This window comes from Osmerus mordax, chromosome 1 (genome assembly GCF_038355195.1).
Source record: "Osmerus mordax isolate fOsmMor3 chromosome 1, fOsmMor3.pri, whole genome shotgun sequence".
Taxonomy (NCBI): Eukaryota; Metazoa; Chordata; class Actinopteri; order Osmeriformes; family Osmeridae; genus Osmerus; species Osmerus mordax.
In genome coordinates, this window is record NC_090050.1 from 13,576,564 (window position 1) to 13,602,976 (window position 26,413).

Genomic DNA, 26,413 nt, shown 5'->3' on the forward strand with positions numbered 1-26,413 from the left:
GAAGTTAATATCTTAGTAGGCGGTGTTACTTGTGAATGCCATGTTTGTTAATTTTCTGTTGTTCATATGTGGCGGTCAATGTAATGTTATGATGATGATTTTTGAAGAGCGGATCTGGGTATTGTTCAAGCACAAATGGCAGCAAACGTTGACATACTGGAGTGTGTTCTTTAGTTTCGGGTTGTGCATTGCATTTCTGGGACCAACTATCCTGGATCTGAGGTGTCAAACGCAGTCCACTCTTCAGCAGATCACCTGGGTCTTCTTCTCCCAGCAGTTCTTACTCCTAATTGGCAGCTGCCTTGGAGGACTTCTCAAGAGAACGTAAGTGAACACGTCGTTGCTGTGAGTTATCATATTTGCTGCGTGTGTAACACACGTGGGCACTATAAGCCTCTGCATCATGTCAATGTTTTTGCACATGTTGACTATCCAAGTACGATTCTACACAAACAAACATATGGTACAACTGGGTTAATTAACTGGGTTGTTTCCAACATCACGAAATGAAAGCAAAGATGATCTCAGGCAGGAAAGTTATATTAATTAACCCAGTAAGACCAATTGTTGTAAAATTACAATGTCACTTTTAGCTCTTTAATTGTTTTTGTTTTTTTTAAAGACCACATTTATCCAATAACATTGCAAGGCAAGACAATAGGATCCATTGGCTATGTAAATGTGGTAATTGAAAAAAGATATTTGCAAATGTGTTTTTTTGGAGAGCTAAAAGGGATTTTGTAATTTTAAACCAGGTCTGACAGGGTTAACACACACACAAATACAAGTATACAATCAGGATTCGCCAACAGGGCTTGCCCTTGCTCTGACTTAATTCTTGTCCTTTTATGACCTCAACAAACACTCACCCAAATCCACACACACACAAACCTTGTTGAGTACCTGGCAAGTGACTGGCAAAAGACCCTAGTGATGATAACCCATCACTAAAACACATAAACCAAGGAGCTAGTTCAAATATAACTGAGGTGGAGATGCATTGCCTTCTTTGTCTGGGTATTTGGGTAGGATTCTAAAAACTAAGTCTGAAGACACAATGCTTCCATAGTGAACATGATGACATAACTAGTTGAGGGGCCAGAAGTCTGGGCTCAGAGAGGAGGAAAAAGCTGGTGAAACTGAAGATAAGGAGCCTGTTGGTTCCGATAACACCACTGGGTCAATAAATGCTGTGCTTCGTCAAGGTGACCTCACGTGTATCCTCGTGTGAACACCCACTTTATTACAGCCTCCATAGATACTGCCGTCTACCACCTGCCTTCTGTTGGTGTGAATAACAACTGTCTCCATCGCCTGCTTTTCTCTCTCTCTCTCTCTCTCTCTCTCTCTCTCTCTCTCTCTCTCTCTCTCTCTCTCTCTCTCTTTCTCTCTCTTTCTCTCTCTCTCTCTCTCTCTCTTTATCTATCTTTAGGCTGCTCTTCTCCCTCATGGCTCTCTCTCTCTCCACTCTCCTCATTTCCTTGGTGTTCGCATTCATTCCCCTCTGTAACAATGTGGTCATGCTGGCCGTCGCCATGGCAATCGCTGGCACGGCAATGGGGGTGATTGACACCATCGCAAACCTCCGGCTGGTGAAGCTCTATCAGAAGGATTCGGCTGTATTCCTACAGGTTAGAGGGAGGGAGCAAGGGAGGGAAAGAGGGAAGCATGTTTGAACAAACACAACTGAATCTGAACACCCATGCCCATTTTGGTACCTTCATACCACTTCACCCAGGTCTTGCATTTCTTCATTGGAATCGGAGCATTGGTCAGCCCCCTGGTTGCGGATCCATTCCTGGCAGATGATATTTGTGTCAAGAATGGGACAGAAAACTCCTCCTCCAACCTCCATCACCTCCGTAGCTCCCTGGCCGGGAAGGGGACCGTTCTGCACAATGTGTCCCACTACAACCTGCACACACAGGGCACGGTCACCACCAACATCTCCTACGCTTTCTGGATTATGGCTCTTATAAATGTGAGTGTTTTTGTAGGATGAGAATGAAGATAGCTAGATCCTATTTTAGACCTATGGGGATTTGTTCTGTTATCCTTAATTGATTGAGTTTAAGCTGGGCCAATCCAAGGACCACTAATTAAGGGGTCAATTTATCCAGAAAGTTCTTTCATATACAGTATGTTTGGTTTGGTATATGGGTTCTGTATTGTAAAGAGGCAGGAGTGTTTGGGGGTACTTCAAGTCTGGATTGAGAGAAGATAAGAAAAAAAAGGAAAACTATATGTCTGTCTGAGAATTTCTTTGGAAAGCTTTAAAATGGAAACATGTTCCCTTGCTTGTGAGGCAGGGATTAAAGAGACACACTATCCCAAGGTGTCTTGACAGATTTATGGTTGCTGTGCCTGACATTAACCAGACTGTCAACTGGGCATCGATTTTTAGGGTCTTGGCTTAGTGTTGTTTTGACACAATGTAACTATACAATGCTTGAGTGGAAGCACCCGCAGCCCAGCTGTATTTTACATGCCGATTATGTCTCAGGAGAGTGGCTGGCTCATTTGACTAACATGACATTTAGTTGAAAGAGCAGGCTGCTTTGAATAGACAATGTTTTTCCCCCCCAGAATGTCAGTGTCCCAATTCAACTGTCCAAGCTTACCTTTCATATTCAGTGCTCTCCTGGAAATGGTCTTACTTTACCTTTGCATCACTCCCTGTGTTGTTTCCCTAGCTACCTGTGTCTGTAGCAGTGTGTGTGTTTTCTCCCTAGCTGCCTGTAGCAGTGTGTGTGTTGTCTCCCTAGCTACCTGTGCCTGTAGCAGGGTGTGTGTTGTCTCCCTAGCTACCTGTGCCTGTAGCAGTGTGTGTGTTGTCTCCCTAGCTACCTGTGCCCGTAGCAGTGTGTGTGTTGTCTCCCTAGCTACCTGTGCCCGTAGCAGTGTGTGTGTTGTCTCCCTAGCTACCTGTGCCTGTAGCAGTGTGTGTGTTGTCTCCCTAGCTACCTGTGCCTGTAGCAGTGTGTGTGTTGTCTCCCTAGCTACCCGTACCTGTAGCAGTGTGTGTGTTGTCTGTCTACCCGTACCTGTAGGAGAGTGTGTGTTGTCTCCCTAGCTACCCGTACCTGTAGCAGTGTGATTGTTGTCTCCCTAGCTACCCGTACCTGTAGCCGTGTGTGTGTTGATGTACCGTGAGCGGATGTTGCCCTGCTTCAACTACAGCCCTCGGCTGCTGGAGCCAGACCCCCGGGCCAGTAAGACCCCCACAGAGTCGATCCCCGCAGACACGGATCAGGGTGAGAACATGGACCACACTCCTCCACACAGGGTAGAAAACCCTTACATATCCTCAGTTCCGTCCTCCATCCAGTTTTGGGGTTATGTGCATGTTTTCCATTCCATATGCATAAACATAGTTAGAGTTTGATTAATCAGGCTTTTTTACATCTTGAATTGATGAAAATAAACAATGCTCTAATAACATGCTAAATCAAGGTACAACCTGAATTTCTGTATCACACCAAAACGCTAAAAACAAAAAGGCATTATATAGTTTACAAACTAGATGAATAGGTTATTTTTGAGATAGAGGCTTGAACAGCGCAGGCAGTGAATTTCAATGCTACAAAATCCCAGTGAGATGGGGCTGAAACTTGAAATACGTTTTAATGTTTCCAAATCTTTTCAGACCACAGGGACATGTTTAACTGCTGTAACCGTAGCAACCTGCAGGGTCATCCTCCTTCTTTCTTCATCCTTCATGGTTTGGGGGGAGCTGTCCTTTTCATCACAGACGGCATCATTGTGAGACAACCTCTCTCTCTCTCACACACACACACACTACCACTAAGGGTTAACTAACCACTGACTAATTGTCTGTTCAACCCAGGGTTCCTATGCAGGTTTTGTCTACACATATGCAGTATCCTCTCCCCTGTCTATGCACCATAAGACTGCAGGCTGTCTCCCCAGCGTGTTCTGGGCCTCCATCACTGCTGGCAGACTGGCGGCCATATACCTGTCCTACAGATACACTGCTGTGAAGCTGCTGTCTGTCAGTCTGGTAAGATCACACATGGTTGTGGATAGACTCGTATTGCCGTGTCACATGGGTGCACAGAAACAGGGAAGCAGATGATGAGTGGGAGAAAAACGTCAGTTTTGCTTTACCAGATGGCATTTGGCTGGGTCACACGCAAGCGCAGTGTGACAAATCAGCAGAGCGGAACTATGGTGCATGTGTGGTGCATCTATGGTGGATGGGATGTGGTGGATCTGTGGTGTGATGGACTGAATGTTTGCTGTCTTCTCCCTGTGCCTTCCCCAGGGAGGGGTGGTCATTGTGGAGTGCATGCTGCTGATGCTTCACTCCAGCACTGTGTTCCTCTTCCTGGGGACATGTTTGCTGGGCCTGTGTATCAGCACTGTGTTCCCGTGTATGCTCGCGCTCACAGAAGACATACTGGACTATAAAGGTCAGACACACACATGCAGAGGTGCAAAAGTGTTCAAGTAGAAACACCGTACACACACACACACACACACACACACGTCTTAAAAACTGGGCTCCTCTGTCAATCCTCAGGTTGTGCCACCACAGTCCTGGTGACCAGTGCTAGCACAGGAGAGATGGTGCTGCAGGTGCTAGTGGGATCGGTAAGAGGCTGGTTTGTGTGTGTGACGCGCGTGTGGTCCCTGTAGGGGGAAAAAACGGCGAGACATGTGATCTCTGCCTCCGCCTCCAGGTGATCAACAGCCAAGGCAGCTACAGCTTCCCACTGTCTGGTATGATCGCAGCCTTCATCGGGTTCTCTTTCTTCCTCCTCTTCCTCTACTGCCGACATGTGTACAGGAACTACCACACAGGTATACACACACACTAAAACACACGCACAAACATCGGAAGTAATTAGACAGCTAATATACTGCTGTCCTTTCATGTCCCTCTAAACCCTCCCCATGACAGAAGACCATAAATCGACACGTGAGGCAGTGACGCAGGGGTCGAGTTGAAGACAGAGACCACAAACAGTTCAGCTAACAGTCACAAGGAACAAGCCCGTAAGCCATGGGGATCCAGTTCCCCTGTGAAGGACCCACTATGCTGGGGTCCAAGAGGGAGAAGTATTAGTAGGGACTAGGACACTGCTGGAGAGCCTGGTGGACACCCCCATCCTGTAGTACAAGCCTTTGATCAAAAACAGCCTCACCTGGGTCTGTCTACACACTCATTATTGGAGTGTAGGGGAACCAGGTGTAAAAACTCCACCATATGAACTTATTAACAAAGTGTAGTAAATGTTGAACGTGTGTAGCTGTAACTGTCTACTCTAGTGGCTTTCATAAAGCTTGTCTGAAAGCTTGGCCTATGGCTGTCATCGCTGCCTGTGTGTGCATACTTTTGTGTCTGGATTTATTTTGTTAAACAAGTATCTCATTCCAGGGTTCCTGCAGGTTTCAGTAATTCAAATTCACGACCCTTGTAAGATATTTTATAGGCATGCAAACTCCTCACCTTTAGGTGAGACTCACCTTTTTGAAACCAAAATGGGTAACCTAAATGATTCGTGCAGATCCGATGAGAGGGGGGGGGGGGGGGTCGTGGCCATGGCCAACACAGCATTTTACCCGTGCATCGCAACTTTACAACTGGCTCTGGACCCAATCGTCACTCCTAATGCCTAAACTTCACAACCATTCAGAGGCAGAGTGGGGAGAGGTTTACAGACCCATCTTAGAATCAGAATCAGAATTCGGTTTATTCGCCATGTATGTTATACAAACACGGAATTTACTGTGGCAGGGAGGTGCAAAACACTAAACATATACAGATCTTAAATTAAGTAAAAGTACAAAAGTTTAACTATTTCTAAGAACTAAACAATCTAAGAATACAACAATTTAAATATAAAATAAAATATATATAAAAATAAGAATAATGAGCAGCGTGAATGGTCAACATAGTGCAATCGGATACTGAGATAAAGTGGCATACTGACTTGCCATTAGATGGACTTATAATAGTTAAATAAGTGAATGAATGTCAATGGGACAATGTCAATCTTACATCATCTAGTACAAACAATTTTAATACAATATAAAAAATTATGTCTATTGGATAGGTGTTAGCTTTACAGTAAGTGAAGCTTTTGACTTATAGAAAATACAGTAGTTCAACACAGGTAATCCCGATTGTTTAATAACATTACATTGTTTACAAGAGCACAGATTCTACATAGATTTAGCCTCTTAATTTTGCTCTCAAAGGGAACCAGATTGATGCGTTTAACTTTAAAATGTAATAAATGTTCTTCCGGGGGAGCACACACCCGGACCCCCCTCGAGGGGGTTTTTACCCCTGACCTGTTTGCATGCCTGATTTTAAGACCATAAAGATTTAATTTAAGACCTACACACCACATTACCAAAGAAAATATTCAAATCAAAGAAATTCTGAAAAAAACTTATTTCAATGAATTCAGTCATTGAAAAAGCATACATTTAATTTACAGATAAAGCAATCACATTAGTTACCTAATTTAATTCAGCACTAAGTACTAGGGGTGGGGGAAAAAATCGATTCACATATGAATCGCGATTCAGTCTTCTAGCAATTCTCAATTTTTTTAAATGTAAGTATATATTGAATCGTATTTTGATAAAAAAAAAAAAAAAAAAATCATAAATCTATTTTTTTACCGAATCGTGACCCCAAGAATCAAATTGTGAGGTACCAAAAGATTCCCACTCCTAATAGACGGTAAGCTGTACATTTCTGTTTAATATTTATCTATGTTGCAGAAATAAATGTCTATTCAAGAAGGGGACCCTGTGGTGTAGTGGGTACTGTCTTTACAGTTACACAACTGTCCCACCAGGAAAGGCTCAACCAAGAGTCTAAAAAGAAATGTACCTTATATAAGTTTTAAGTCCAAGAGCAAAAATTGAGCTGTAAGAAGATCCTTCAGACATATTTGAACACAAGACCCCTCACACATCCTTAACCACTGTGCTATCAGGGATCATAACAAGCTCCACTCAACATAACATTTGACATTGAACTATCTAATTGTAACTAACTGCAGAGTTGGGGTGTCAGAAAACCAGAAGAAAGCAGGGCTCCCCTGTTAACTCACTGGGTTAGTGTGCGTGCTCTTTCAGACATGCTGGTGCAGTACCGCAACAGCCTGGGTTCTAATCCAAATTTTAAATTGTTTATTTTAACTTGTTACATTGTGGTCATGTGAGATGTGGGACTTCACCTTCACATAGTTTCATAAATATAATGTCTCTCCTCTCTGCCAAACGCTTGTTAATCTCAGGAAGATTCTCTTTCATTTAGTTAGAAATAGAGTGCGAATTATACAATGATAATCGGGGGGGTCAGCTTCTTCTCCAGGGTGTAAAGTAATATTTACAATTACAGGCAAGAACGATATATAAATGTATCGACCCCGCCGACCTGTTGTTTTTACCTCTTTTGGGGGGGTCCAAGTCTTAATTAGGGGGGGTCAAATCCCCCCCCAAGCTCCCCGTAATATGAACCCTGGACTCTAGCGCTCCGCTTTGTAGGCTACGACTCAATACTTTTTTGCTATTTTGTAACAACTTTCTGCGGCCAGCGTTTCTGGAAATGAACAAGGGTAAAACCTTTTTAGACATGACTAAATGAAATTTAAGACCTCGGATGAAAATCTGTCCGTTTTTAAGATGTTTTAAGGCAAGTTCAGAATTTTTGACTTTTTAAGACCCTGGGGGAACCCTGTCATTTTGCCATGGTTTATCAAAAACAGGTGGATGAGTACAACTTTATAAACATGGTGTGGTGCATAACTCCATAGAGACACAGTCAGTCTGGCTAGAGAGACTAGTTTATTTAATCTTTTTCTCATATTTTAAAGAGGCTGTGTACTCCTCACATCAATATGCCACTTCAAACAAGCAGCCTGTAAACATTTGAAAAGCTTTGAACAAGTACAATTACTGCAACTGGACAAAACCAAACAGAACAAGCAAACAGTCTGTTAACGTCTTTTTAAGCGCCAAAGTTTGACATGAATGGTGATTCAAGAAAACAACATACAAATACTAGAATGTTGGGGCAAGAGATGCTTGGATGAAACTTCATACCGTTGGAAAATCTTCAAAAATGGCTACTTTTCACCTTTAACTATTGTACAAAATAGAATAGAATAGCATAGAGTTTTAAGCTTATGTCATTTTTCTGAAATAGAAATGTCACTTTTCAGATACAAAAATATCTGCTGTTAAATCTGTAAACTTTGATAAACAGGGAACTCAGATGCAGAGGTTTTTCTTCTACGTTAAAATATAAACATTTGATTAAGACCATACTGCAGATCTAGGGAGATCAATCTTGAAGTCAGTTTGTGCATAGATTTACAGATTGTGTTGATTTGGACAAAACTAAGTAATCACAGACAAATATAGATTTAATCTACTTTTTTTTTTGCAATAGTGTAAAATCTGTATCAAATCTCAAACATAGAAAAGTGATTTCATATTTTGTATCCAATACTACAGGAAATCCTGAAGTTCGAGTGCCAACATTATACCACTACCAACACTTAACGCTATCAAAGTACTATATAAAAACTTGGATTTATGTTTCTCTGCACAAGGCTTTGATTGCACAAATAGTCAATGTCATCAAGGGACAAGACCCACAATCGGAGAAGAAAACCACATGAACAAAACGTCTACATTAAAACCATATTCAACTACAGAAACCACGACAGCATGGACACCACCATCTGGCCATTACAAAAATATACATTTATGTTCAGACTGAAAGTGACATGGAAAATGTCAAAAGGAATTCAAACGAAACAGATAGGCATAATTGACTTTTCTATGTCACATGGTTACGTTTTAATGTCACTACTAATGTTTAAGCAGGTAAACAGTGGGGGACGGAGAAGCAGGAGGAGGTACAGAACGTGGGGGTGCACTATTCATGTGCATGTCCTGCGCGTCTTTGCAAACATGCAGAGATGACGCCTGCACATTCCTTTTGATCGTCGAGCCGTATTCTCCCTCTGTGCAATTCTGAACTATAATCCATACTTGCACACACACACACACAGGAAACCTTGAGACCACGAGAGAGAGAGAACGAGCCATCCCAACTGAACTTCTAACGTCGACAGGATGTGACTTCAAAAATCGAAATAAATGTTTGTGACGTGGCTTACAAATGGAAAAGGAAAATGTGTCGAAAGACCTCGGCTCGGGATCATGACCTTAATGCAACTATCATACAGCACTGCTGTAAAAAAAAGCTGTAATAGACAAAATTAAGAAATTTGTTTATAGAAGGGTCTAGGTGAGCACTTTTACTTCCCAATATAGTAGACCCTGCCTCCTATCCTGGTGGAGAGAGCAGAGGTGTGGCACCAAGCTGCCTGGGCCTGGCTGCTCTGACAGCCCCCCCACCTGCTCTCCCCTCCTCCTTCTGCCGCTTGGTAAAGGCAGAGCTTGCATTACACAAACATCAACACAAAGACAGCAAAGAATCTACACTGCATTAGCTAGGGCCGAGCCCAGAGGGCTGGACTAGGGCCTGGGAGGATTAAGGCACCACTTAAAGTAAGCATGTGTTACAAGAGGCAAAGCATTTCTAACAGGAATGGGCAGCAGTGACAGGGGCTTACAATGAGTCGCCTGTAAACATGAGAATCTGAAACATTCCACCAACGTCCCATTCGATGTAGGGACTTCCGCTGCTCCTGCCTTATGGCTTGATTCTACTGCCTAATAGTCTACACCTCTATATCTTTCATAGCTATAGCTTCCGAGTTAAGGTTGAGGTTTGAGTTAGAGCTTAGGGTTCATGTTTGGGGTTAAGGCTAAGGGGTTCAGGTCAGGACCCTAGGTGGGGGGTTGAGGTTGAGTTCAAGGGTCAGGGCTCAAGGTAGGGATTATGGCTTCTAATCAACAGGACACCTGTGCCCAGTAGCTGACATACAGCAAACATCCAGCCATTCTTTGGCGGCAGGTGGCCCAGATTTCCACTTCATGACAGTTTGTGGTAGTCAGCCCCCCCCCCCAGGCACAGGGCCCCCCAGCAGTGTTCTGGAACTGGGGTGGAAGTGAGTATGACGACCTGGCTGCCAGATGGGGTTCATGGTGGAGGGTGTCTTACGTCTTCTGAGGGTCTGGGGAGATGGGCCCGGGGGTGTTCGTCCCGTCTAGACTGTGCACTGGTATCTGGAACTGAGGATTCAGCACTGAGGGAAACTGCAAGACAACACAGGAAGTCATGTGTGAACAAAAACAAAACATGGGTTTGAAATAGCTTCCACAGACACTGTTCAGGCTCGAGAACCAAGGAAGGGAAGGGCGTTTCTGACCTGGAAAAGGGTGTGAGCAGCCTGCTGGCGACGGGTGGCGGGGCTGAGGGGAGCCACCGGACTGAGCGTGCTCCAGAAGTGGATGTTGGACAGCAGGGGGCTGGGAGTCAGCAGCAGGGTGGGAGTCTGAGAGGAAAGGAAGAAAGACTGTCATGACGAGGAAGGCCTTTTTCTACATGTCCTCAGTCATGTGAGGCCCAGCCAGTCTAAAGAGACTCTGAGGGTTTAATGAGGGCAAATCCAGTTGGTCCACCACGGACCTCAAGCCACTTCAACAAGCTGGATGTGTGTGTTATAAGACGTGAGTGTATGTTTGTGCCTGTCTGACCTGCAACAGGGCGGGAGTCAGGGAGGCCGTGGGTAGGGAGGGGCTGTAGAGGTTCATGGGTGAAAGGTCGGAGGAGGTGACCACCAGAGTGGGGGCGCTCAGCTCCAGGACCTTGGGCTTGCGGGCCTTCCCTCCGTTCTGACTGCACCCACTGAGACTCCTTCTGCCTGGAGAGAGGCTCATCTCTCTGTCCCCTGGACACACCTCACCACTGGACACAGAGCCTGCCCTTTCCACCTGGCAGAGAGAGAAAACCATGTTGAGTTTGCTCACTTTTCCTTAACCCTGACATTCAAATGAGCTGTGTGTGCTGCAGCCTTACCCCCTGTGTCTGTGTGTCGGTAGGCTGGGAGCAGCTTGACTCATTGTCGCTGTCAATCACCAGTTCCTGGGTGGAGTCAGGAATGATGCTGGGGGAGGGGCTCCGTGACGACAGCTCTGACAGGGCGAATCCTGGCAATGCAGACTCCGTGGATCGGACTGGCTCCAAACTACACCCAGCAGGGGGTGGGAGCGAGGAGTGTGTTGTCACAACATCACCTACGGGGGGTGGGCTTTGGAGAGGATACAGCGTTGAGCTGGATGCTGGAGAGGTTTCTATGGCAACCTGAGGAGTGGGTGGTGTGCTCCCAAACTTGATGACAGAAGGAGACCTCGGGGGCTGCTGTGGCAGAGGAGACAGGTCCGAGGCTGACTTCCTGTCTGCCAGTTTGTCAGCCGGGTTCTCCATCTTGATGGATTTGAATAGTTGTCGTCCATTTTGTAGTGAGGTGAGGGTAAAGGATGTGTAGAGCCCAGAGTGGATGTAGTCATTCCGATTGGATGGCTTGGTGCTAAAGCCCTGGCCGCCTGGCCCACCTCCAGCCCTGCTCTTGTCCCCAGAGTCCCCTTCTCGGGGTATGTTTTCCCCCCTCTCTGAGACAGGCGGCGAACCCCCTGCACCCCCTTCACCCCCCTCCGGCCTGGCCGACGTCTCCCCTTTCAGGATGTCGGGGTAGGAGACAAAGCGGTAGACAAACTTCTGTCCGTTCACCTTCTTAATAATGTTCTGCAAGAACGAGAGAGGATAGGAAGGCGAGAAAGAAGAAATGTTTCAACCATTTAGAGGGTCAGAGTCAATGTGTTTTACATTTAGGCCCATGAAAGGTAGTCAGAAGTAACATGAGACCACAGAAAAGCGTTCCGCGTGGGACTCTTCCATCCTTCCTGTCTGTGACCAAACTAGCAACCAATCATCCTCCAGCTAAACATACCAGTCCAGCCTTCCCACTGACAAGGGGCCAAACCACAGGCAGAGTGGGTGAGACAGACACAGCTCTGTGCTGCAATAGAGGCTGTATACAGAGTGGGTTCAAGGCTGTAAACATAACAGGCTATCCAATGTACTGAGGAGGCTAGGGGCCATATACTGAGGGGAGAATCTCAACTTCTGGAAGTAAACCACCAAAAAGGTTTCTGTCTGTCTGTGTGGGTGTGTGGGTGTGTGGGTGTGGGTGTGTGTGTGTTACCTTGTCGTAGTAGTATCTCAGTGCTCTGCTGAGCTTGTCGTAGTTCATGCTGGGCTTGTTCTTCCTGGCGCCCCACAGCTTGGCCACCTCCTCAGCCTGTAGCAGCTTAAACTCTCCGTCATGATTGGTCCAACAGATCAACTGATCATTGGAGGAGTCCAACAGGAGTTGGAGAAGAAACTGCCACAGGGTCACTGAGCTATCCATGTCCCCTGCTATGCACACAAACAGAAAGACAAGCAACCGTTGCAGTCAATAACAGTCAGTTACGGTCGAATGTAGGAACTGTACACCTCCGTATTTCTCAGAACAAAAGCAAGACAATTTGAAATTTTCTTGTGTATGTTGTATGGTGGTTGACTACCAACAAAAATAAGTCTAGAGCCAAGTAGCCCAAGTCTTTAGGATGGCAACCTTGAAAAAGAGAAGCAGACCACAATTCTGAAGTGCACACACAAATGTTGATGCTCTGAAAAGCGAAACTCAAGGGCCAGGGAGCAAGGACAGGTTTTCACAGCAGTAGCTCTGAAGAGATTATTCCCATGGTGCACTCCTTCAATGATGTTCAACACAACAATGGAGGAAAATGCTATGGGCACACAAACACAGGTGTGCAGATGGAGAAAATCAACCAGCACACACTAAGAACATCTGTTTTTCATACTTGGCTATCGTCAGTTATATCCTACATAAGTGACAGTTCCTGGTCTTACATACTAGGCCCTTAGACAAGAATATTGCCTCAATTTAAGGGATATTACACTGTGGCTGCCTGTGACTGTTTCCTCCCTTTAAAATTACAGCCTGTCTGCTTCCCTGGCTGAGCAATTGTCTGTCTGTGGGGTAATTATAAGTTCCACAGTGAAAAGTGAAGGGTTTCTTAAGTAAAAGAAAGATTTTAAAATGTTGCTCTGCCTAGTTGGCTCTAAAGTGTGTGTGTTTGTGTTAACCCATCAAAGATTATTTACAATAACATTGCTTTACTGACATTCCCAGTACATTGAGGCCTACCTATCCAATACTAACAAGCCTACATGTATTTCTCTGAGTCGAGATTTACTTGAGGCTTTGTTTTTGTTTAGCTGGTATCCCTCTGGAAGGGCCTTGAAGACAATCTGAAGCTAAGTTGCTGTGGGCCAGTTTAGGAGAAGTCAGAAAGCCTGACTGAATAATATAATCATTTTAGACCGTTGCAGTCTCCTTTCCTCTGTGTTGATTTCAAACACTTCTGTATTGTAGTCTATAAGTAATGCATGCATAGTGTTGTTTTAAAAGGAAATCCTTTGCCAGGACAACTGTTGCAGAAGCAGAAAGTAGGATCTCGAGGCCATAACAAAGCCATCATAATAGCCTTGGTACAGTGATGTAACACATTAAAATTCACTTTATTGATCCTAAAGGAAATGTCAGAGAACATGGAAAGTGCACTGGTATAACACTGGATCGTTTGGGTCATTTCTAGGATATGCACTGTGCTCCTTTTGCTGCTTGACGTCTGACTTTTACTCTGTATTCGTGTGTGTAAGCTGCTTAGATGAAGGCTAAATCTGCCCTGACTCACTCGGCCAGATGGGACAGGGACACACCCCCCACACACAATCTGTCCTATCATAGATGTTTAAAAACGGGTGAAAAGGGGGTAAAATCAGAACAGACTAGAAAACGGCCGCCAAGAAGATTACCGATATGATTGGGGATCTGATTATGTAACTGTGACAATACTCACAGCCTAGCTGAGTCCAATAGAGCAAAGATTAAAAGTAAAAAAAATAAAAAATAAACCTTGGCCTGTTACAACAGTTTTGATACCTGGCTAGCTAGCTACAACTCACCACAACATTGGGGTTTGAGTAGCATTCACTATACGAACTAACAAGACTAGTCAGCTAACTAGTGTATGCCTAGAATAGCTAGCCTACTCATGACATGTGCTGTAGCTAGGTAGCTAACAATATCACAACTAGATCTAAGTCAAATGCATCAAGCAAATCATACTACAAGCATGCAAATGCAAACATCAAGCTGACCACAACAGTTTGCTCTGTTGCTACTTCGATGCAGCTTTCCTTTTCAGAGATCCTACGAATTATAACATCGTTCGACTGACATTGACAACATTTGACAAAAACAGCTGGTACACTAGCTACCTAGCGTACATGACTTATCAAGCTTTAAAAAGCACCTAAGTTGCGACCTAGCTTCAGTGCTTGAGCGGAAAAACTAGAGAGATTGTTGTATACGAGTCAGGTATAAAAACAATACAGTGCTAATCTTATAAAAACAGAAGCACTGGTATTGCATGCAGTCCAAACACCCCCGAATTGCATAATTAGCTTGCTACATTTAAAGTAAAAAACAGAAACACGATTGTCTTGATATTTTGAACTCCCCCACACACCACTGTCACTGACGCAAGGTACTGTGTATTCTCTTCAAAGTTGAACTTGAGTGACTGAGGGGCCATTGATAGTTGGGGGGGAAACGTTTCTACCGTGCTAGTTTGATACCTAGCTAACACCAACTAGGTACTTTTGTAGCTCCACTTATGATCCATCATCACTTACCTTGGCTACTACTAGTACAAATCGAGTCCGTCGAAATCCCGAGCCGTCCAAAAATGTCCATACAAATACCAAAACATTCTGGCAGGAATTGAGCTTGGCAGCTTGTGTAAAAATGCAAGCACACTAGGCTGGCTTAGTGGTATCTTAAGGCGTGGTGTTCATTAACAGAATAGTGTGGACTGTCTTTACTTTGTGCAATTAAACTGTTGGAAAGTAGCTAGCTCTGAGTTTAGCTCTGCGCAGTACACAACAGGAAATTAAAACCTTGCTGAGATCACTTCCTATTTCGTTCCCATCTCCGACGGCACCAACTTATTGGCGTTAAACCATCTAGCAGAGCAGTCCCCTCTGTAAAATAAAGGTTACGCCGAATATATCTGATATATAAAGATTAAAATGTTATCTATAAAATGTATCGAATACATAATCTGTACATCCTCCCGCGTTCCTATTCCATTGACTATGACTGTATGGATGAGGTCTGTCTGGAAAGTGCGTGGGAGGTGTGCAGAGTACTTGTACCTTGCTTCATCACAGGGTCTTTACTCGCGTTCACCACTAAGTGGTAGCCTTGTGTATTGCTCAGGTTGATATATTTAATATTACTCCCGGGCAAGTACAGATAAAATACGGTATATTATTTGGCATTCTCAGATAAAAGTCTTGAATCAGGATGGATCCTCTGTATATGTACAATAAATAAGCAATGCTTGTCAAGCAGTTCATGACAGTTGACATGTACTTGTGTCCCTGGCCTGATGGTATCTCTGAGAAGAATTATTTATCCACTTGAGTCTTTGCATTATATATCCTACTCTCTTAAAGAAGTACATCCTTGGGTTTAGATGAGTGAACTGGTGAAGGGGAGGGGGGCACGTTATGTTTATAATGCAACCTATTCTGGTCACACCCACTCTACCCAGTTCAAATCAGCTGTGTCCAGAACCAGACATTCCAGTCTTTCAGGCTTCTGAAGCACAAAGAAGAATGTCCATTTTTAGTTTATCATCCTCCTCTCTACTAGCACTGCACACCCACATTATTTCACACAGAGGAACAGCAGAATCACTGTTAGCAATATGCTGGCATTCCCTGTACCGGAGCCAACAGAATTCTTTTCTTCTTGTAGAAACATGCAGAAACACCCATGCCAGCATGCCACATACTGTAAGAACTGTCACAAGCCTGAAAGTTGTTTGGTGGATAGGTTTAGTGTGGTCTACTGACAGTCTTGTTTAAAGTCGTATCCATGGTCATCTTCGTCAGGATACATTTATCTTGTTCACATGAAGAAAGGGATTGATAATGGCATCAGATGAAGCAACTGTTGTACTTTATTTTCATACATAGGAAAATAGCATTTCTTGTATTCAAAAAATATAGCATGTATGTCAGTGGATATAGCTGCTGTGCAGACTGGATGTGTTGTGGATATTTACAAGTTGGCATGGTCAGTACAACCAGCCATGCACATCACAGCCTACCTGTGGGGAGATGCATTTCTACATGACTACATACAGAAAAGCTTGAAGAAAAAAATCTTATTTCAACACAAGTCATGTTAAAATAAAAAGTTACAACTACATACACACCTTCTTCTGCACTTGTAAGTCATTTTGATATGATGAACTGCTGCTACCGTCTCATATTGAAGTGCTCTATTCAGGGTTTGACAGTCAAAAGTGGCACCTTTTTAAAACTGGTCTTCGATGCAAGTACAGCATGAAGTGCATGTTACCACTCTTCTGTTCAACATTTCATTTTAACACAATAATATCAGATATAACAGATTTGACCAAACAGGCTGGACCAGCAGTACAAAAAAACTTCTTGTTACAGCACCAGAATTGTGGAACCCAAGCCACTGTGGTCTGATCATAGGGATCTGTCATCTGTTATAGGGAGACATCATTCTATTTGCTTGATCATTTTCTGCAGTGTTTCATAATTACCCATGATACGCCATACAAGAGCTTAGCTTCTGTTGGTTCCCATGTACTTGGATAAGGTTTTTTAACGCGTGTCAACTACAGTAGATGAATCACTGCAATTTCATTTCAGCTGTCCTTTGCTCTGCTCAACAGAAGTGCATTAGAGACCACAGGGCTTGGTTGAATGGACTTTACATGGGTCTGAGCTTATAGGTGGTGTACAGTGGGATTCAAAATCTACAGCTTATCCACTTCCAAACCTAGAAAGCAAGTCCTTGTAAAATTACTATCAAGACTTATGTGCTGTGTTACAAATGTTACAGGAAATAATGAAACTTAAAGATTCTTTGGCACAGGCATACACTGACAATGCAGTTGTAGGCCAGTGCCTATTAAGTCATATCATCTGGAAAAATTTCAGACGAATGACCATACAACGAATCTCACATAACTCTTCCACAGAGACATCACTGGAATAGCTTAATGCACTGAGATAGGAACGTCTCTTATACGACTACACATTCTGCTAAGTGCTCTGTATAAGTTAGTTCAGAAGGCCTACTATTACATTTTACTGATTATCTAAATGGATAGATAAGGTCAATTGTTTTTTTGGGAGGTAATTAATTAGCTTTCCTTGCTGGCCACTAAGAGTTTACAGTAACTGTACAACTGTAAATCGGAATAAACAGTACTTAACATCACATTGCTTTGTAAAGCTAACTTGTAAAACATTGGGCCACTATCACTCGCATTGGTTTCAATAAGAGAGAAACTAGGCTTATAGCTTGTAGATCACACATAGGTGTGTGTGTGGCTCACGTTTGAAAATGACCAAAAAGGACTGGTTTGGCAAAACCCCAGTACAACAATTACAATCCAATAAGAGCAGGCATTTGTTAACTGTGCTAGCAACTGGAGTTGCTCTTGATAGGGACCATTAAGGGCTCTGATTGTACGAAGGCATCAACCCCAGGTAAGGTTAAAAAAGGGAAGGAACACATAGGCTAGTAAACATGCTAATTGGTCAAAGTCATAAAGTTCAAAGAGCAACATGATTGCGTGAGCAAAAAGGCATCAAGGCCTGATGTTTGGCATTGAAAAAACTGAAAAGATTTAAATTCATTATCAGCTATCAGAAATCATGATTTCCCAGGGCTAGGAGTAGAAGCTCGAGGCTGTGAGAAGGCTAGTCTCTGATGTGAGACCTTTCGCATGTCAGTCTTCCGCTGGGGGTAACCGTTCAATGTAGCACTGGCTCAATGTAGCACCAAGAGAAGCCCTTATCTCAGGATAGCTGAGGATGGATTAGAGTGATGGGAGGAGGGATGAGAAGGGACTAAATGAGGGAGACGGGTAGAAGCCAGAGGGGTGGGGGATCAGAGCTTCAGGTCTCATTATGTTTCTGTAGCACCAGTCCCGAGGAGGGCCTAGACCCCCTGGCTGGGCGAGCCTGAGATGGGAGGGTAGGAAGAGCTGTGTCTGCTGAGGGGCCTGGGCAGGGTGGGGCTCAGACTGTGGTTCTGATTATCCTTCCTGGCCGTGGGCTGCGGTGCACCTTGGTGTGTTTGGACAGATGGTCGCTGCGGGCAAACTTCTTGTCACACAGCGAGCACTCGTACGGTTTTACCCCAGAGTGGGAGCGTCGGTGACGAGAAAGTTCATCAGATCGGGAGAACCTGAGGAGACAAGAGCTTCAACACTTAACCACCAGATGTCAAGTCACAATGAAATGTCTAGTCTCCATTTGAGATTTACACCATCTATACCTTTAGCTGTCCTACCAAGGAGAGAGCACCTACCTCCAACCACAGTCAGGCCAGCTACACGTGTAAGGCTTCTCTCCTGTGTGTCTGCGGAAATGGGCTTTAAGATGGCTGCTCTTGGTGTACATCTTCTCACAACCCGGGTGGGAGCATTTATGAACCCTAAGTGTCTCTGTAGGGGGCACTCTGTTCACCCGAGGGGGAACAGCTTTCACCAGGCTCACACCACCCTGACTCCCAAGCCCTGTCACCCCTGCAACCCCCAAGGCCCTCACTGTGATCGGGAGAGGGGCAATCTTGACATACTTCTGGTCTGGTCCACAAGGATCTCCACCACCAAAGGGAAGAAGCGTGGCAGAGGGTACTTGTGAAGCCAGCAGGGTAATGTTCTGCCCTACAGCACCCTGGAGCCCCAGAACCAGGTGGGCCAGCTGCAGGCCGGCATAGGACCCAGAGGAGCCTGCCTGGGCCAGGGGAAGGGACTGGAGTTGGAGAACTAGGGGGGCACCAAGGACAACAGATGGGGTTAAAGGTGATGGGGAGGGAGATGGGGTTGTTGGGCTGGGGATGTGCAGATTGAGAGGTGTGTGAGGGCTTTGGGGGGAGAGAGCAGCACTGACCACTGAATCATTATGTTCACTGTGTTCCTCGGGGTAAGAGGAAGGAGGCTCTGTCGGGCTGGATGAGGAGGGTGAGGATCCGTTTCTAGGTTCGTCAAGGAGGAGTAGGCCCTCTCTCACCAGCTCCATCTTTTCCCTCAGGAACTCTTCGATGTCATCCAGGGTTGGGGAGAACTGGGATGGCTGGCGGAGAGGAAAGTCAGGCAGGCTCGGGTCCTGTGAACCGCTCCCTTCTTGATTCTTCCCCTCTTCTGCTGGCGTATGGGTAAGAAAGAGGTGCAAATGGCCCCCTTCCTCGTCACCTTCTTCTTCCTCCTCTGCTCCTGGACTGGAGCTTAGATGAGCCCCCATGTCGCCCCCCTCCGGACTGTAACAGTAAGCTGAACCGCCCCCCTCGCTTCCCCCCTCACTGCTCCCTACCTCCTCTAGTCCCAGGGAAACCAAAGAACAGTCTCGGAATAGGGCATTATCAGTAACCAGCGTCCTGCTGCTTATTGACACCATTGATTCAGTCCAGATACAAGGAGATGATGTTTGTCAGGAAACCACAGGGGAAAGTCTAACCTGCAAAGATAACATTGGGATAGTTGGTAACTTAGCATAATTCACCATAAATGCGTTTGGACACCTGTTTTCTCCTAGTGTGTCATTTGGCACTTTGTGGTGTGATTCAGGCCAACTACGAGGTTTGCAAAATACATGCTGAATGCAATTTGAGAAACATGAAACAGAGCTACGCGAGTTACAAAATACACAAAATGATATATCGAGCACTCATACGCAAACTAGTTGCAGCAACTATGAATTTAATATACATTTTACACTGCAAGTTCAAGTCTAGTAGGTTTCACTTGTGACGCATGTATATTGGGGGGGGGGGGGGGGGGGGCGGGGAGCAAGAACAATACTTTACAGATGGTATATATTGTGTATATGTAAAAATACGGCGCCCACCCAATACTACACACGATATTTACTTGCGAGGCGCATGGCAAGCCACCTGACTAGCTAGCTAGCTACAAAAGACAGACAGGAATTCACGAGTCTCAAGTTCGGTCGGTCAATATTCTATTTATACTTATTGAGCATTCTCGCGCAAACAGAAATATCACATTTAGAGGGATGTATCGGACTTACCCTCTATAATTTTATTATATCATGTAATTAATCGAACTACGCCCACTGGCAAGTTTTTCTCCGTCGTGTTATTGTTAAAGAAAAGGATTCCGTCCTTGCCACGGTTCCATGTTGGCATTCTTCACTGAGGCCATCACATGACTGCATTGCTGTACACTCGGAGGCACGGATCCAATTCCGTGTTTCTGATTGGTTTGAATTGCGGAGGCTCGCCCTAAAACATGAGCTCTCATTGGTTTCCACTGGATATATGTTGTTGTCATCATTATTTTGGAAACATGGCCCATTTGTCCTGCAATGTCTAACGCCACAAGTGTCTTAAATGTTGCGTATGCAACATATTTAAGCTCTACAGCCATTAAAATGTGTTATCAAAACTTGTTGCATAGTATGCAGAGATTTAAGATTGTTTACGCTTGTTACGAGGAGCATGTGGTTGATCAAGTATGGAATGAATGGGTGGGTTATGTTCTGGAATATGCGTATTTGATCAGTGGTTTTGGAGATAGAACAGGGACCTCTGGTGGTTCAGGACTCGCGGTGGCTTAATCCCTATAAGCATTGCACACAAATGTAGAGTCTATTACTCTAGAAGTCAAACGTTCACATAAGTGATTTGGAGATAACATAACATGATAATAGACTGCGTGTAAGTTATTTTTTCAAGTTCTTCGGAATGGTACCCTTTCTGTCCTCCCCAGAGAGGAATTAAGCCGAAATAGCACATTGTCAATCGCTACAATAAACGGATTACAAAAAATCCTCGAAGTGTATTTAGAGATTGATAAATCAGATTTAACTGAAAATGATGTAGCCTACTAATTGATGAAACATTGTTGAAGTCCTATAATGACAAAAACAGTCAATACATTGCCAGAACAATTTGAAATGTGTTTTATCTGTGTCCTAGACTAGAAAGGTCTCCTGGGTAAGAACAGTAAGTCTCTTGGATCATGTTGCCTTTGATCCATACTGGACATCACATCTCAGTCATTTAGAAATGTAGGTTCCTGATTATTCTAAATAAACAGCTACCTTTTGCACAATTTTTATACACCAATTTATTACACCATAACATTGTCTATCTAGCTTTAATTTGTATATTTTAGTATTGTGCTTGTTATCAAAAAATTATTAAAAGGGTTGTTTGTGCATGAAGCTAAACTAAGCTATTGGAAAATTGGGTATTTAGCATACAGTATCTGGAGAGAGTGTGTTAGAGAGTGTTTGATAAGCATCTGATTGACCAGGACAAATGAGCATGTACTTTACTGACAATAGGACCTTAATATTCCCCAAAAACCAATCGAAAACACTTTAAGGTGGCATGTTACAAACACCTTCCTCTGTAATTTTGCAACTGTGCACAGCTGCAAAAAACACACACACATACATGATTATGACATTCATAAGAGACCTCTTCTACCGGTAGTGAACACATTAATAAATAGACAAACATAAGCTTCCATAAAAACACAAGCATTGTTCAAAATATGTAGCAGTTAACAATACTGAATGTTGTTTTCTCTGTGAAGATATCGTCAACTTCAGTGTATTCACCTCTCAAAATGTTTTCCCATGTCTAAACTCAGTACTTTTTACACCCATCCTCTCCATGTGGTCAATGACCCACCATTCGAAGTGCATCTCTTCTACTCTGTCACCTATTTGGTTGTCCAGGAGCCAAGGCTGTTCCTGTGACCACTATCCTGTAACTGTGTACTTTGTTAACATTGGAGGTCACTGAGTTGGAAGGTGACCCGGGTGGAGCAGAGCAGGGCCAGGAGGCTGAGAGAGCAGGCAGACACCATGTAGGCCCTCACACTGCCCGCCTGCTGAACTAGAGTGCCCAGACACAGCGCAGGCAGCACCTAGCAGGGAGGTGGGGACACAACAGTTTACTTTATCCCTAAATCAAACACTTCAATAACATAAAGAATCTACTGAAGATGCTTTACAGGGCATTGTTGTGTGCTCAAGATGTTTCACTGGATCATCCTTGCCTGGGAGAGAAGGTAGGCACTGTCCAGGATAGCCACGTCTAAGCACATCCCTCTCTGGGACATGTTTGCAGGGTCTCCCTCACCTCTGTCCCTCTCCAACTGCAGGGGCACTTGGCAGGAGAGTGGTGTTAGAGAGCCAGATGCCCCAGGTAGAGTGACTCCCCCTGGGTGGCTGTTGCCATGGAGACTGGCTAAGTCAGGGGGGAGGAGAGGTTTGGAGTAGGAAGGATAATCACTTCCTCGAGGGTAGGCCAGTTTGAGTTTGGAGCTGGAGAAGTAAACCTGAAAACGAAAGTGGTGGGTGAAATGTATATGCTGTGGTAACCTTTCAAACAAGGACTGTGTGTGTGTGCTTGTGTGTGTGTGTGCTCTCACGTGTCTATCGGAGTGGTAGAGACAGAGTAGCATGTAGGGCAGGATTTGCAGCACGCAGAACGTGTATCCAGTTGCGGCCGCCAAGGCAGTGACAATCAACACGCTCTCTGACAGACTCATCACGGCGGTGGCTAAGGCCAGCAGAACTACACTGCTGAAGTACACAGCCCTGGCACCTAGCAACACCACCCAGCGCTCGATAAGCAGGGAGCAGATCGCAGACGTCACGCATTGTAGGAACAGACCCAAACTGGCTACACGCACACCTGCAAATATACAAACAGACAGGAACAGTCTTCAGGAAAAGTTATACGTCTACAGTGAGGACTCTTCAACCCAATTTCCTAACTATCCTACCTTCATCGTAGAGAAGTCTGTCCTGACTGCCTTGTGGGGCATGGGCCACACCCTTATACAGCCCCTCCCCCATGAAGTCAGCATAGAAGAGCATGAAACTCATTAGGGCCATCCAACTACAAAGCTCTGCCACAAACAGCCTCTGCATGACTGCCGGAACACGTGCACACACACCATACGCCCGCGGCAATGCCACAACACACATCAACAACCAACGGCCCAGTGCCAGGCACAAACATGGGAGCCAGGGTGTCGGGGAGGGGGCACAGCAGCGGTTCCTGCAGGGGGAAGGTTTCAAGGTGGGGCTGAGCCCTGCAGTCCTACTGGTTGTCTTCCCTCCCCCCCCTGTCCATTTTTCCTCCGAGATGAAGGCTGTACTGAGAAGGCAGATGAGGAAGATGAGGGAGAGCAAGGTGTAGATGAAGGCCTCCTGGCCCCCCAGGTACACTGCTATGGAGGAGTGGCTCCAGTCCATCACTGGGAGCAGGTATCTGGGAACAGAGCTCCGGGATTAGAGGAATAGATATGAGAGGAGGGACAAGGGAAAGAAATCACGGGCAGAGTGAGAGAAAGGCGTGCGGAGGGGTTGTCCTACCCGAAGCAGCCCCCCAGGCTGATCATGAGGGAGTAGACTGAGAAGGCTCTCCTGCTCTCCTCTTCTCCAGGAAACAGGTCTGACAGCAGAGCCACCAGTGGCGTGCAGCAGGCCTGAAACAACAACACAAACACCAAGAGCATCGCCTGGAGGACTGGAGTGAATGAACACATCTTTATCAAGCATAACCTCATCTTGCAAACTCACATTATCACTGTATGAAGTTTGGAATAACATCAAGTTATATGAGTATGGATTTACAACATCCTAACCAACCTGTCCACAGAATTCCAGCAGACACACCCCCCCAGCTTGAAGCAGTGCCTTCAACCAGTGGGGCTTCTGTGGGGAGAACAGAGCAGCCAGGCGTGAGGCCTGGAGCATGATCTGCAAGCCCAACAGAAATCCCACACTCAGCAGCCAGATGAATGGGCGTCGACGACCAAAGCGCCCACGCCATGAGTCACTTGCTGACCCAATCATAGGCACAAAGATCAGGGCCATAACAGGGCCCACTCCTGAGAGAGAGAGAGAGAGAGAGAGAGAGAGAGAGAGAGAGAGAGAGAGAGAGAGAGAGAGAGAGAGAGAGAGAGAGAGAGAGAGAGAGAGAGAGAGAGAGAGAGAGAGAGAGAGAGAGAGAGAGAGAGAGAGAGAGAGAGAAAGAAAGAAAATGGAATCATTGAATGGCTCAATTTGTCCAGCATTCACATATTTAACACTTCTGACTGAGAGCTGATGTTGATGTCCGGCTGATGTTGAACTCACTCAAATGCAAATACCAAACACATAGCTGAGCAAAGAGGTGTAAATGTGGTCGTTGCGGGAACCCTGTTTACAAGGGCATGGACAAGACAGGGAAGAGGAAATACTGACCCTGTTGTGTTGACTCACCCAGCACCATGGTCATGTAGCTTTCCTCCACGCCCACATGCAGCAGTAGAGGAGGGATGCAGATGGTCCCTGCAGCCATGCACATCTCCAGCCCATATGCTAGTGCGTTCACCAGCAGGAGCTGGCACACACACCCTTGCATGGCCCACACACACTGCCTTGGACTCCCCTGATTCCCCCTTTTTCTCTCTCCCTGATCCCTTTCAGTCTAGAGACTGATCTGCTTACGGCTTCAACTTGGTTCCTCAGGATGAAAGACTGAGACACAGATATCCTCCGCCCATGTTAAGGTTTACAGTTGTCAGTCCATAGGTTATCTGAACTGTGCCGAGGCTGGGCTTCAGTAGATTGTTGACTTTTTGCTTTTCCATGGGGCTTTCAGTGTGTCTTGGGATTAGGATGTTGTCCAGTGAAAAAAGGTCAGTTTTCCTCTCCACTGCAAGGGTGGTCAGTGAATAAAGGAGTGCTGACCCCTGACCTGTCTTAGAGCTAACCCTGGCCTGTCCTGAAGCTAACCCTGGCCTGTCTTAGACCTAACCCTGGCCTGTCCTGGAGCTAACCCTGGCCTGTCCTGGAGCTAACCCTGGCCTGTCCTGAAGCTAACACTGGCCTGGCCTGTCCTTGAGCTAACCCTGGCCTGTCCTGGAGCTAACACTGGCCTGTCCTGGAGCTAACACTGGCCTGTCCTGGAGCTATCACTGGCCTGGAGCTAACACTGGCCTGTCCTGGAGCTAACACTGGCCTGTCCTGGAGCTAACCCTGGCCTGGCCTGTCCTGGAGCTAACCCTGGCCTGTCCTGGAGCTAACCCTGGCCTGGCCTGTCCTGGAGCTAACCCTGGCCTGTCCTGGAGCTAACCCTGGCCTGTCCTGGAGCTAACACTGGCCTGTCCTGGAGCTAACCCTGGCCTGTCCTGGAGCTAACACTGGCCTGTCCTGGAGCTAACCCTGGCCTGTCTTAGAGCTAACCCTGGCCTGTCCTGGAGCTAACCCTGGCCTGTCCTGGAGCTAACCCTGGCCTGTCTTAGAGCTAACCCTGGCCTGTCCTGGAGCTAACCCTGGCCTGTCCTGGAGCTAACCCTGGCCGGAGCAGGCAGATGTGTGGACACTCTTCCAGGCCTCTAATGAGGATCAGGTGACATCAGGTGGAGGTTGGAAAGTCCTAATAAGATGGCTGTGGGACAACGGAAAATACACTTTTGAGAACACATTGGCGAGCAACCGTTCTTAAATCGATGATTTTGTTTCCATACTGAGATATATCGAAAATAAATATAAAATACAAATGTTTTTTGATGTATTGAGTTACCGGTACATCAAAAATGCACCTGTCATCGTTACCATCATTCCATCCAGTTGGACTTTGATCATGTTTAGAGATCGACAGGTGGGCTCTAGACAGTGGTTCTGAGTATCTATGTTCTCTGAGGTTAGGCTAGACATGAGCCTGTCTGAGATTGACTACAGTATGCATAGGGACATTAGAACTGATATAGACAAGCCACTCTTTACACTGCACAGCATGGAGTTTTTGTACTTCAATTATAACTTATTTTAATTATTTTTTCAATTTAATTTTACATGTTGTCAACTCTGGGGGGCAACAACTTAAAATATATACTATTAAATAGGTTTGAAAGTGTAAAGAGAAGGGCAAGGTTGGATTCTCATAGACCAGGTACAAGTCAAGCCCAGCAAGCAGTGTGTACACTGAGGTGTGTCAATCTGTCTGCTCAGTCACACACACAAAGCATTTGTTATTCTGTATTTAAAACATGTACTGTAGATAAAGCCTGTTCCTGTGTCTTGACATGGGGTTTGAGTACACAGTTGAGATAAGTTCACTTATTGTAACATGGTTTGTGTCACACAAACCAAGACTAAACCCATGCTATACCAGAAGACACAATTAAGCACTTTTTAGCTTTTATCGTCACATACAATGTTATAGATCATTAGAAAAATAAAAATCACCATCTAACCTCAAAGTCCTTCTGGGTCCTTCGAGTG

General features: G+C 45.3%; 4 protein-coding genes across 4 annotated transcripts; 1 reads left to right on the forward strand and 3 right to left on the reverse strand.

Moving 5' to 3' along the window:
* Positions 1-88: 88 nt before the first annotated feature.
* On the forward strand, positions 89-5,329 carry LOC136948736 (major facilitator superfamily domain-containing protein 4A-like). The gene is made up of 10 exons (XM_067242739.1): positions 89-324; positions 1,433-1,631; positions 1,739-1,981; positions 3,113-3,254; positions 3,647-3,762; positions 3,848-4,021; positions 4,286-4,433; positions 4,544-4,614; positions 4,704-4,824; positions 4,925-5,329. Exons 1-10 carry the CDS (start codon positions 89-91, stop codon positions 4,969-4,971), a joined length of 1,497 nt encoding a protein of 498 aa, XP_067098840.1. The 3' UTR covers positions 4,972-5,329.
* Positions 5,330-10,033: 4,704 nt separating this feature from the next.
* On the reverse strand, positions 10,034-15,182 carry elk4 (ETS transcription factor ELK4). Its single transcript, XM_067244469.1, has 6 exons — positions 14,732-15,182; positions 12,168-12,382; positions 10,982-11,707; positions 10,660-10,896; positions 10,332-10,457; positions 10,034-10,218 (listed from the first exon to the last, which is right to left on the reverse strand). The coding sequence occupies exons 1-6, from the start codon at positions 14,790-14,792 to the stop codon at positions 10,120-10,122; spliced, it is 1,464 nt and encodes a 487-aa protein (XP_067100570.1). The 5' UTR covers positions 14,793-15,182; the 3' UTR covers positions 10,034-10,119.
* An 868-nt stretch (positions 15,183-16,050) lies between these two features.
* On the reverse strand, positions 16,051-20,302 carry si:ch211-117k10.3 (Krueppel-like factor 15). The gene is made up of 3 exons (XM_067236863.1): positions 20,186-20,302; positions 18,465-19,612; positions 16,051-18,341 (listed from the first exon to the last, which is right to left on the reverse strand). The coding sequence occupies exons 2-3, from the start codon at positions 19,550-19,552 to the stop codon at positions 18,173-18,175; spliced, it is 1,257 nt and encodes a 418-aa protein (XP_067092964.1). The 5' UTR covers positions 19,553-19,612; positions 20,186-20,302; the 3' UTR covers positions 16,051-18,172.
* Positions 20,303-21,115: 813 nt separating this feature from the next.
* Positions 21,116-24,548, reverse strand: slc45a3 (solute carrier family 45 member 3). Its single transcript, XM_067246020.1, has 7 exons — positions 24,407-24,548; positions 23,792-24,033; positions 23,516-23,628; positions 22,921-23,411; positions 22,564-22,829; positions 22,189-22,470; positions 21,116-22,056 (listed from the first exon to the last, which is right to left on the reverse strand). Exons 1-7 carry the CDS (start codon positions 24,546-24,548, stop codon positions 21,913-21,915), a joined length of 1,680 nt encoding a protein of 559 aa, XP_067102121.1. The 3' UTR covers positions 21,116-21,912.
* Between the last annotated feature and the right edge of the window lie 1,865 nt (positions 24,549-26,413).

Bases quoted from the DNA above. Each gene is read 5' to 3' on its own strand.
- LOC136948736 (XM_067242739.1), top strand. From the start codon at position 89: ATGATGATGATTTTTGAAGAGCGGATCTGGGTATTGTTCAAGCACAAA. The intron at 3,255-3,646 runs GTGAGAACATGG...AAATCTTTTCAG, and splicing joins CCCCGCAGACACGGATCAGG to ACCACAGGGACATGTTTAAC. The intron at 4,825-4,924 runs GTATACACACAC...TCCCCATGACAG, and splicing joins GTACAGGAACTACCACACAG to AAGACCATAAATCGACACGT.
- elk4 (XM_067244469.1), bottom strand. From the start codon at position 14,792: ATGGACATTTTTGGACGGCTCGGGATTTCGACGGACTCGATTTGTACT. The intron at 12,383-14,731 runs GTAAGTGATGAT...TTGTGTGCATAG, and splicing joins TTGTACTAGTAGTAGCCAAG to CAGGGGACATGGATAGCTCA. The intron at 11,708-12,167 runs GTAACACACACA...TCGTTCTTGCAG, and splicing joins TGAGATACTACTACGACAAG to AACATTATTAAGAAGGTGAA.
- si:ch211-117k10.3 (XM_067236863.1), bottom strand. From the start codon at position 19,552: ATGGTGTCAATAAGCAGCAGGACGCTGGTTACTGATAATGCCCTATTC. The intron at 18,342-18,464 runs GTAGGTGCTCTC...TTGTCTCCTCAG, and splicing joins TGGCCTGACTGTGGTTGGAG to GTTCTCCCGATCTGATGAAC.
- slc45a3 (XM_067246020.1), bottom strand. From the start codon at position 24,548: ATGCAAGGGTGTGTGTGCCAGCTCCTGCTGGTGAACGCACTAGCATAT. The intron at 23,629-23,791 runs GTTGGTTAGGAT...TTGTTGTTTCAG, and splicing joins TGCTGGAATTCTGTGGACAG to GCCTGCTGCACGCCACTGGT. The intron at 23,412-23,515 runs GTAGGACAACCC...CTCTGTTCCCAG, and splicing joins AGCCTGGGGGGCTGCTTCGG to ATACCTGCTCCCAGTGATGG.